An 11,476-nucleotide genomic window follows, 5' to 3' on the forward strand; every position below is an offset into this window, starting at 1 on the left:
GATGTGTTGTGCTATATGTGCAAGGGGTGAATGGGATCGTGTGCGAGCGCATGTTATGTGCATGATGCGTGATTGTGTTGCAAAAGAAAAGATGGGCGTTGTGAATGAGTGGATGGATTGTGGTGATTGTGCGGATGAAAAGGGGATGAGGAGGGTACTTAGGTTAAAAGATAAATGACTGAATCATCGTCATGTACTTGGGAGCTTGCATGGTAATTCATCATCCAGTGCCAGTCAGCGCGTGATTTCTCTGGTCCACTGTATTGAAACGCTGCATGTGCCATATGGGCAAGGGGTGCCAAAGAAGCTGAAGCCGAGTGTTTCTTGAGATGAGTTGCCACTGCATGTGAGATGCGACCTTCATTTTTGGCTGTGTAGTGCCAAATGTCCTTGGCAATACCAGTGTTTTGGATACCACGTGCCAACATTGTCCAATAGTGTAGATTGAGTGTCTCGTATTGTGCAATCAATGAGTCCTCGTCTTTATCTTGTTGTTGTTGCTGTTGGGCGAATCGTTGTGCTGAAGCGATTTGATAGGGTTGTGATCCATCAGCCATGAATTGTTTGCCGATACGCATACGACATCGATTGGCAACACGAAGCAACAAGCGTACGTCATCTGTAAATGCTGCAAGAGCTGTCACCTGTAAATCGTATAGCACTCCACGATGATCGGTCATTTGAGCAAGGTGAATACCCGTTGGAATAGTAATCAAGTATTCAAGCACTTGAGCCAATAATCCTTGAAGATCCAAGTATTCTCGATGGGTGAGCATTTGTGAACGTCGCAAGAGTCGCATAGCATCCAAAACTGCTGTTGTGTCGGTCCGAGTGAGGTGGGATGCATTGAAGATAAGACGCTGTTGTTTGGGGCTTGGCGTGTTGGGTGCTGTACGTGATGAGCGACTTAAACTTGGAAAAGAATAGCCTTGATCGGATAAAAAGTCGAGTAAATGGGTGCTGTCGGGTATCATCCGTGCAGAGCTGTATTCATCCACATCATCCTCGTGCAATACGTAGTCGTTCAAAAAGTAGACACGCACCAAATTGGCTGCCCATCTTCCATACTTTTCATTGCCAAGGAAATAATGAGCCAATGTCAAGGTTGTAATGTTTTGCGCTAATTCTCCTAGTTCGGGTTGATCGGCGTATGCAGCTTGAGTAATGGATGGTGCTTCAGTTGCAGAAGTTTCAGGTGTTGTTAAGCGATCAGTAGCTGCTTGTAACATGTTCTCTGCTCTCCTTTCCAATATGTCCATAGTTGCTGCAATGCTGTCGTCGCCTTTACTCCAATAGGCATGGCGTATACTAGCCATACTTGTCTCGTTGTACAAAAAGAGTCGATCATGCCGGAAGGTTTGCCGTGCAATGCTTTCATCCAACCCATCCAATGATGATTGAATCGCCAATAATCGATTGAAGGCACGAATAGATGATGCTTCCTTTTTGCTTTCTTCTTGTTGAGGATTGCCCGAGAATAATCGAAACACCCATCCAATCGTTCGAAAGTTGCCCTTATCTTGACTATAGGCTCGTTCCTTTGGTTCCCAAGCAACTGTGGGTCGATTCAGTCGTCGATTCTCAAGTGCTCCCAAGCGAAACAAGAGCTCCAACTTGAAAAAATCCCCATTAGCTTACATGATTCCAATGCTTATTCATCCAACCTTACCTTGCTACGTCTTCCATAACGCATGTTGAGATTGTATTCTTCTGTTGCATCATATCTGAAAATGATCTGTGGCTCCTCATGTGCCTTTGGTCTCTGATCCATGTTGTCCAATAGTACCGAGTTGTTGAGGAGACGAATCATAGGAACGATGAAATACTTGGTATCAGATCCAAATCGATCGAGTTGCGTCTTGATCTCATTGAAAGCGTTGGGTGTCAAATAACAGTTTCCATCAAATGGCATAATCCATCGTGCATTATGAATGCTTTTGCCATGTTGAATTGCTCGATTACGTCCTCCATTCTATAAATATATAAAGTTATTTATATGCACTCGCACCATTTCTCTCTCTTTCTCTCTCATCCTGTACCTTGGATACTTACATTATTCATGGCGTAAAGGTTCTTATCATGATAGGTATAATCCAGCGTACGTAGTTTGGCAACCTTGGAGAATCGGCGATAGTCATCCGAATGTAAGAAATCAGGTTCAGAAAAGTCTTCAAGTCGAAAGTCGATTTGCTTGTATTCTTCTTCATCGAATGGGATACGCATGTACTCTGCATGGTAACGCTCCAAAAGGTCGATGATGGCTCTTTCACTTGCTGGATCAGAAATCCGATTCAATAAGAACATCTTGCGTGTATTGGGAAATGACGGCTCGTGCTCCAGAATAAAATGTAGATTGGAGAGGGTCTGGCCCTCTTTGTGACGCGGCGGCAGGTCATTGCCGATAATCCGATACAAAAGCAGCTGGTTTCGCTGTGGCTCTTCCTGCAGCGGTGTCAAGGAGAATACAGCAAATGTAGTAAAGAAGACGACAGCCAATAGAAGTAACCACCATTTCCAACGTTGTTGATAATAAAAGAAATATGAATGATGTGGCGTATAGAATCGACGAGGCTTTTGGTCCTTTTTGTCTCGACGCGATGAGGGTGGGAAGCCGAGATCAACAGCAATGTCAGCGAGATGCAGACTATTCAATCGACGTTGCTTGGTCGCGTTGATAGGTGACGGTGGTGAATGTGAAGACGATGACCTGCTGTCAGTGTCATGTTTGAGTAGAGGCGGCATGTCGTCCAAAAGTGCTTGCTGCAGCTCAAGTGTATGTGTGTGTGGTGAAAGAAAGAAAGAAAGAAAGAAATAGGGAAGGGTCAGGGACCAAATGCAAGAAATAACAAATGGAAAAAGGGAGGATATGATTAACCCAAATAGGTCACGGGCGCAGTAAAGAAAAGCAAATGGAGGAATTAAAAGAAGCACTCTCTACATAAAGCAAAAGCCTCTCTCTCTCTCAGCCAACTATTCCTGGTAGTGCATCTTTGGCTGCTGTGCCAAGAATTCTATCGACTTATTGGTTGGATGGGATATGTGTTAAACCAGGTAAGATGTGAAGATCGACTCAAAAACAAAACCTAATCTAAAACAGGCAGTCGACGGGGAATTCGAGGCTGAAGATCGACGTACATGCTTAGCACACCTGCAGCCGTGACCTAGCAACCTCACTTTTGGAAACTGAAAAACAGAAACAAGAATGATGCCATTGCATCATCATTGATCCACACTATCTTGATTAAATCTTTTTGCATACGCCCTAATTCATGTTTTTCCATCTTGGCATTCATGTTCTTACAACATGGCTTGTATCCTTTTTCTTTCGGAGAATGTCTCATGTGGTTGCACCTCACTGATAAGGGCAATTTCAAAACCTTGGTTTGTGCCCGGGATTATGTGCAACATGTCCAACACCATCACAAAAAGTCCTGCAGAATGCATATTCTCTTACATAGCCACATCTCACAGTGACGTCCCATTAACAACACACAACAGCTGACCATGTAACACACGAATCCAATCCTTGTTCATATGTGGTGATGTAGATTCTTCTCTTTCAAAATGGTTATACCCCGGTTTCGGCTCATCTATTTTTGTATTCTTTCTTGTGTTGCACTTGGCTGTGCTGTCGGCCTCTAACAAACTATATCCTGTGGCACAATTCCATGGTTTTATTTTGCATTTCAAGGGGATATAATATGGCTAAGCATGATCTTGGAAATGGATACGGCTATACACCCATCCCATATGTGTCGCTTCAGAAAAGTCAAATTGCTTATTGACGTGGACTTGTCTTTTTCGAAGTTCATCGCGAAATCCTTCCCATATCACCATACAATCATCTGACATGGGGATATGGATTTGAAGCATACCAATGATCCCATGAACGTAATCTCGAGCATGCGTGCACCTTCTTCCAGAACGTCGAAAATCGATTAGAATCTTCTTGAGCAGCTGATGATCTTGTAGCTTTTGTTGCCCATATTCTTTCAAATTCCAAATCAAATCGATCTCATCTGCCATAGTGATGATGCGTTGCAAATGTTGCGAAATAGTCTCATTCCCGATATCCTCGTGGGCTTTACGTACAGCCTTACACATGGAGCCTGTTATTCCACGTAGCAATTTCATGTCGAGAGTCGTTGAGCCATCCCATTCCATTTCAGCCATCAATAGTACGGTGCGTGGTAAAACAGCTTCTTGTAATGTTCCCACTCGTTGAAAGAACTTGCAATCCATGACATCTGAAAGAGCGTCGGCAAAAGCTTCATCTTCATCAAAAATAAAACGCATAGCACGCCTCCAATCCATCCCTTCAATAATTGATGTGCGATCATAATAGGCTTTCATAGCATTGTCGTCAATGATACCAGGATGCAGCTTTTCGCTCCAATCTTGTAACGTTTTCTCGTGTGTTGTAAGGTACTTGATGCTGTCATTGGTGCAATCAAGTAAAGCAAAGCACAAATTTGAAAACTTGTAAATGTGACCCATGATGCCTCGAGGTGTATGTTCAGTGTCAGCACAAAAGAGATCAATCCACCAATAACCTGGATAATCCTTGAAGAGATTCAATATGGTGCTTTGCTTTCCATCACGTATCTTTGCTGCTCGTATAGGGTTGCCCTGTTCATCAAGTACACCGCTATCTTTCCAGTCGACCAATTCATCTGGTGGACCCCACATGTGTGATACAACATTGTAGCCTTTGGACATAACGTCATCAAGGATGGTGGCGTTTTCAGCAGGTACCACAGATGTCATTGATAGCTGGTCATCCTCATATACCACTCGTACGAGCTTGAAATTGTTATTCTGATACAGCTTGAGATGATGTTGCGGTCCATCGGGGGATAAGAATTGTGCCAACATCGTTTCTGATTCCAAGGTTTCCTCTTCCATCGCCGCATTGGCATTTTCGGGCGTCGGCCCGTCATCCGCTTTTGGTGATGGTCCGCCACTGTTGCTGTTGTTCCTATCACTCATCAGCTGGTTGGTATTCACTGCTATGCAAAGTGATCGTGTTTTAGTCTACTGAGCATGTACAGTGGTATCCATGACATAAGGGCACCCGATGTTGCCATGTCAAATGAAAAGATCATTAATAAGTGAGTGTTGTAATCACCGTAAAAAATAGCCACGTGCTTTGTATCATGATTACGGTGTTAGTCATAGACAAAACAATAACACTTACAGGTAAGTAAAGAAGTGGTATTAAAAGGAAAACGTACGTTCTCAGGAAAAGAAGGGAAGAAAACAGGGAGAAAAGGTCCCGTGTCAAAAGTCAAAGCAAGATAAGGTTTACTACCTACACCTACGCAACCATGACAGCCATCATTTTCAAACCCATGCGCTGCTTTCATATTTACAAACCACCCTTTCTTTATTCATTATGGCATAATCAACATCATTTCTTTGCCTTTTTAGACTTTTTCAGAGCATCTTGGATTTCTTTTGCAATGCTTTCTAATTCTAGTTGATCCTTCTTGCCAAGCGACGGCTCTTCTTTAGGTGCCTCATTCTTCTTCTTTTCTATGCTCTCGGCTTTTCGCTTCTTGCCAGCATTGGATGCGAGTTTGGTAACGTTCTTCACAGGTGCAACTTGCACACCAGTCAATCCAAATGTCAAATCAGCAGCCTTGCTTCGTTTCTTCTCTTTCTTTTTGGCTGGTTTCTCGGTATCCACGGGCTCCTCCTCGTCCTCCTCCTTTTCCTTCGAATCTTCCCATTTGGCGCCTGCACCACGTTCAATCAATTGTTGTACTAGTCGTTGATCCTATATAGCAGCAAACATGCTTGAATCAGTCATATGCATATAAAAGACGTGTTGTGCCTATTGACCTTTTCAACAAGTGAAGGGTATCCTCGCAATTGCTCTATTGGTAGCTTGGTTACCATATCAGGAACTATGAGAATCCCATGTTAGTTTACGATAACGGTCTCTTTTATGAATGCACATTGCTCAACCCTACCTGTCCAGCACTTGAAGTGATACCAGGTGTGCTTTGCAAACTTTTTCTTTTCAGTCTTGCTCTTGCGAAAGATCTCTGAAGCTGCAAGCGATTTCGCCAGAATGCTCTTTGAACAGGATGCACATTTGGCACCAGGCTTCTCGCGATATTCGACGCTGTACGTGGTGATTCCTTGATCGCTCATTGCCACACGGATCGGTTTGCTGGGTGTTCCGAGACAAAGAAGAGAAATTTGCTGCTGCTTGAAAGCCAGGCTCTTGTATCACATTGAGCACAGCACGTCCCATTGTAGTCGACTTTTACAATGATTCAAGGGTCAATTCACATTTGAAGGTGAGTGATTGCTGTTTTTAACTTATTCCTTCCTTGGATGACAATGACCGGTGGCACCATTGTTTTCGACGAGGTCATGCATCATTGCAAAAGCAGCGTGTCGTGTGGACCAAATCATGTAGCTGATGCATGATTATATATCTTAGATCACTACCAAATTATAGTTGTTGCTCTTCCTTTATAATAAACAAACGCCCCTTATCGAGTATCACTTTACAGCGTCTCGATTCTTTGTGATGCCCCCCTCTGTACAACCTATTTATGCCTCATAGCAGAAGGTCTTTTCAACCCTGCCGAGCAACTTTGATCTATTAAAGACTCCACATTTGATTGTAAAGTTTAGAGATACAAGTGCCTTTATGTTTTTACGCTTTAAGGAGGATGCTATATGAAAGGTGCTCTTTGTTCGTTGCTAATCAGCTAGCCCCTGGAGAGCCAAAGATGCAGAGGGATGGACTTCTGAAAAAGAAATAACCTTTTCTTTTTGTGCAAAATGGAATCGACATGCAGGTGCTCGTATCCGGATTTGACTTTGGACCTATTTATAACGCATCAGAAAATATCCCAATACATAAGGTATCGAGAATGAGAAAAAATGACATACACTTGAGAATCAATATCGCAAATTTTTTCACGGGATGTGCTGGTAGACTTGTGGATTATTGCATAAACGTCTGAGATGGGGGAAGCACGACCATTTTATAACCTAGATCAGGTCCCATGGATTGGCAATAGCACCAGAAGCTGTTGCTTACTTGCGCAAGCATGTTGATGTTTTTTAGGGTGGCGAAAGTGTGGAGGTCGGTCAATGATCGTGCCATGTCAAGGGATGCGACATCCTTCTCGCATATGTACTCTGCAATAACGCCTTCCCAACACATGTAGTATGTTGTCAACCAATCCAATTTCTGTCATAGAGTAAAAATTGGGCTTTTTCTTTGCGCACCATAAGAAAGGAAATGTGGAAGCCATCGATAAGGAAGGCGATGTAACCAGCGATATAAGCGTGATCGATCGCCCGTTTACAGATGGCACCAAGCAACGACAGGCTTTCTGTAAAAAGGAAAAGCAACTCTTGGCAATGGATCTCTTGGTTCTTGCTGAGATGTTTTGGTTCTCGCACCGATTAACATCTTAGCGCATGACAACAATGACAATGATGCCAAATAGAATAACAATGAAAGGCTAAAGATCTTCACGCATATGAGTAAATGGATCGCTCACGAATAGGATTACCTTCCATAATACTCACCAAGGGCTTTCAAAAGCGTCACCAACCAAAGTGTGATGATGGAAGTGAGGAAAGAGATGTGCGGTATTAGTGGGCGACAACATCCTTGTTTATATAAATATGGTGGGCGTGGGGATTTCTGTGCTCAAGATCAATGATAAAATGCTTATTTGGAATAGTGATAAGACCTGATAGATTGTTGGGGGCTACACAACGAGTCTTCGTGTGATGCGTAAATCAGGATTTGGCATAAACAAAACCGGCAATATTATCCATCATCATCAAGCAATGCCATCACCCGGCTATCACAAATCACTTGCTGTGCTCAAATTCCATAAAATAAGATGCTGCTAGAGGATATTGTATGAGTGTCCGTTTGATCCACAAGCAAGCAACAAGTGGGATACGTAAAAGCTACCAAAGTCCAAGTGCGGTAATAGCCAATCCTTTATTACCTTCCTCTACATAGCTACCTCCTATTTTGCCACCACCACCGCCGTCTTCGTCGTCCATCATCCATCAACCATCACCATTCCTAGTCGTGCTCCTACTCGTCAAAGTCGTCCTCAAAGTCCTCGTCACCAATCATCCCAAAAGGCGCAGGCGGAAAAGAGCGGGATCTTGCAGGCTTCCTTTAGATCAATGAGGTTGAACGGGGTCAAGCAACACCGTTATGGAAAGAGAACACGAACCTTGCTTGTTTGTGTCATTGTTGTAATCTTCGTAGTCATCGTAATCGTCATCATTGTTGTAATCGTTGTAGCCATCATCATCATCATCGTAACGTTGGGCGATCCCTTGTCTTTGTGAAAGCACTTCACGAATCACACAAGGCCAGTTCGGTCCATGGCAAGGAAGGACATCACTTACGTAGAGTCCAGGCTCATAGTTGTCCTCATTCATCCTCTCCAAAGAAAGAACGATCCCCAATCCTTCCAATCATTTCCCCGCCTCATGAAAAGAAATCCTCAAGGGAAAGAACGAGCCTATCACGTGAAGAGCGTGTTGGTTCGCACTGATGTCAAGCTGTTGCAAATCCCTTTTTACCTCAACACGGTGACCATGCTCTTCCAAAAACCTTGATACAGGCTGGGACTTGAACCCAAAGAGATGATGACGATGCCCCAAGTTGCATTGTCTGATCTAAGAAACCTATTCAATTCATTATTAGCACGCACACTATAAACCCCCTTTTCCATTCGTTGTTTGTTTCATTGCACTTGCCTTTTCCATATACACAAAAGCCCCCTTTGTTGTTGGTTACTGGAAACCGAAAATCATGGTGTAGTGTAGTTGAGCCGAAATAAAACGCCAAACGAGCAAACGCTTTGAAACCAAACTTGCCCTCTATACAAGCTAACACGTCAATGGAACAAGTTCTGCTGCAACATTGGTCTCTGAATGTACCTGTTGACACCAAGCGTAGAGCGGGAATAGCAACGAACAAGAGGAAGCAACGATATCGCCATGGTAACCACCCTCATTCCTCAGCACTTGGACACACTCTCACTCCCTGACAATGCATGTTCAGAACTATATGAATACCTCACAGCCAACAAGAGCACGCTTTTATAGTACATTACCTTGATCGGGATGACGTGCATTGGATAAAAGCAGAGGAGAGAGAAAAAGAAGAGAAGCGTTGTCTCAGGTCGTGGAGCTGCTGTGCCCCAAGTTTAAATCCCCTACTGCTATTACACTGAGGCCACTCAATGACCCCACATACACCATCCACCCATCATGATCATCACCCTCACGATAGACAACAGGTACACGTAAATAAAAGAAATGATCCTCACGTATAGCAAAAGGGTGTGTGCCATTTTACACTTTACATGATAATGATGATCCAACAACAGCCATTGCCTTTATACTACCAGGTCAGCTCGAATCAAGAAAGTTGAATGATGCGCATGCTGAGCTGGAGCAGGAGAATCGTTCGTCTGGCATTTTGACTGTTCCTAAATAGTGTACAAGAATCATGCATCGCCTGTGCTGAATGACTCAAGTTACACAAACACGCCCTCTGCATCTTTTGCTCTGCCAGGGTCCACCTACTTGACAATGAATTAATGTCTTCCCCGAATTTTACCAAATTGCCTGATAAGGAAACAGGCACACAAAATAGCCAGCATCGTCCTTCTTATGCCAACGTTACTAGTACTCATTCCTCAGCTCGCACTCATTCCCCATTGCGGGTTTCGCTGAAACCAACGGCTCATGACAATGCTGTGCACTCGAATGTGTGGAAAGCCGGTGGCTCTCCTGCTTCTTGTTCCAGCTTGTTCTTTGACTTCACGTCTCGTACTGAAAATCGCGCTACGCTTTTGTGCCATCTAAATACAAGCTTCCCCAACAACTGTGGAGTACGCCTTCACTCGGATCACTCTCGCCGCATTGTTGAACTTTTTATCGATGACTCTAACGTGTACCAAAAAGCTCGTACGTCAGGTCTTGCTTTCAAGGATGGTATGCGTATCTTGCCCAGCGTGCCTTTACCAGCTGATTCTTGTCTCGTTCATCTTCGCTTAAGCAATCTTCCATTCACCTCTCGTGATAAGCTCACCGATGGCATTTGCAAAGCTCTCTCGTCCTTTGGTGACGTTCTGGATTATGGTATTTTGCGTGATCATGACTCAAATCTGTTCATGGGACATGGTTATGCAACATTAAACGTTTCAGATGCAAAGCAATCATCCTCGCTCTCACACAAGATTTCATGGCCAAACTCCGAAGACTGGTTTTATGCAACATGGGCTGAAATGCCGCTTCATTGCCTCCATTGCCACAAATCCGGTCATTCTTTGTCTTCATGTCCTACTCATCCAAGCCGATACCGCCCCTGTTGGTCTTGTGGCCAAAATGGTCACCGTGCTGCTAAATGTCCCAATCGTCGAACTATTGTCAAGCCCATCAATGTCCCGCCAATGTCCCCATCGTCTTCTATTTCCACTGCTGCCAGCCAGTCATCTGATGTATCCATGCTTAGCACTGATTATTCACCCCTTGAAGCCCACAACGACATGATTATCAGTAATCATATTACAGAATCTTCCACTGAAAAGCCATCGGCCAAGTCATCTAAAGCACCAGCATCGCCTGAGTCCATCGATCGTATGGTGACGTCTTTCCCCATGTCTGACGAAGCCAAGGAAATTATTCGATCTTTACGTTCACCAAGTTTTACCACCCTTTATTTTAAGCTTCAAACCAAGGGCAAACGTTTTCCGCCATCCACTGATCCCTCCAATTCTTCGGGGAGTGTCTCTTCCATGAGACTTAATGATTCTGAGTAGCTCGCTCCCACCCTCGTCTTGTCATTTTGTACTTTCCTTTGTACTTTCCTTCCCACTTTTCTTCTCAAATACGATCATTTTAGGGGTATCACTCTCCGACATACTCCCTATAATAAACCCGAGGCCAAAAGCCTCCATATAAATACTTGACAATGAACAAAGACCACTCTTCATATAGCATCACACTTACAAACATAAAGGCGCCTGTATCTCCAAACTTTACAATCAAACGTGGGGTTTTTATTAGAGCAATGTGCTCGGCTTGGCCAACTGCACCTTGGGTGCAAGTTTCACGATCAAGCTTGCCAATCCCAGATTTCGCAATGTCGCTACCAGCCAAACTGGATCTGGAGGTCGACCTCTTCGACGACGACGACCAAAAAATATTTTTTGGGCTGTTTGCGACATTGAACGCGAAACTTTCACACAAGGTGCTGTTGGCCAAGCCGAGTCCATTGCTCTAATAAAAACCCCACGTTTCATTGTAAAGTTTGGAGATACAGGCACGTTTATGTTTTACCTATGCTGTAAGCGTGATGCTATATGAAGAGTGGTCTTTGTTCAATGTCAAATCGCTGGACCCTGGCAGAGCAAAAGATGCAGAGGGACCTCTTTGTGTAACTCAGCTACTTTGCATGACT

At 43.8% G+C, this 11,476-nt stretch overlaps 4 protein-coding genes across 4 annotated transcripts; 1 reads left to right on the forward strand and 3 right to left on the reverse strand.

The window, feature by feature from the left end:
- Window positions 1-158: 158 nt before the first annotated feature.
- Window positions 159-2,742, reverse strand: O0I10_002155 (uncharacterized protein; the record flags this gene model as incomplete). Its single annotated transcript, XM_058482242.1, has 3 exons — window positions 159-1,613; window positions 1,670-1,972; window positions 2,053-2,742. 3 exons carry the CDS (start codon window positions 2,740-2,742, stop codon window positions 159-161), a joined length of 2,448 nt encoding a protein of 815 aa, XP_058347373.1.
- Window positions 2,743-3,705: 963 nt separating this feature from the next.
- On the reverse strand, window positions 3,706-4,989 carry O0I10_002156 (uncharacterized protein; the record flags this gene model as incomplete). The annotated part of the gene is made up of 1 exon (XM_058482243.1): window positions 3,706-4,989. One exon carries the CDS (start codon window positions 4,987-4,989, stop codon window positions 3,706-3,708), a length of 1,284 nt encoding a protein of 427 aa, XP_058347374.1.
- A 421-nt stretch (window positions 4,990-5,410) lies between these two features.
- On the reverse strand, window positions 5,411-6,159 carry O0I10_002157 (uncharacterized protein; the record flags this gene model as incomplete). The annotated part of the gene is made up of 3 exons (XM_058482244.1): window positions 5,411-5,779; window positions 5,845-5,909; window positions 5,976-6,159. The coding sequence occupies 3 exons, from the start codon at window positions 6,157-6,159 to the stop codon at window positions 5,411-5,413; spliced, it is 618 nt and encodes a 205-aa protein (XP_058347375.1).
- A 3,452-nt stretch (window positions 6,160-9,611) lies between these two features.
- Window positions 9,612-10,835, forward strand: O0I10_002158 (uncharacterized protein; the record flags this gene model as incomplete). The annotated part of the gene is made up of 1 exon (XM_058482245.1): window positions 9,612-10,835. One exon carries the CDS (start codon window positions 9,612-9,614, stop codon window positions 10,833-10,835), a length of 1,224 nt encoding a protein of 407 aa, XP_058347376.1.
- Window positions 10,836-11,476: the final 641 nt, after the last annotated feature.

Source organism: Lichtheimia ornata (assembly GCF_029851405.1).
Source record: "Lichtheimia ornata isolate CBS 291.66 chromosome Unknown scaffold00005, whole genome shotgun sequence".
NCBI lineage: Eukaryota > Fungi > Mucoromycota > Mucoromycetes > Mucorales > Lichtheimiaceae > Lichtheimia > Lichtheimia ornata.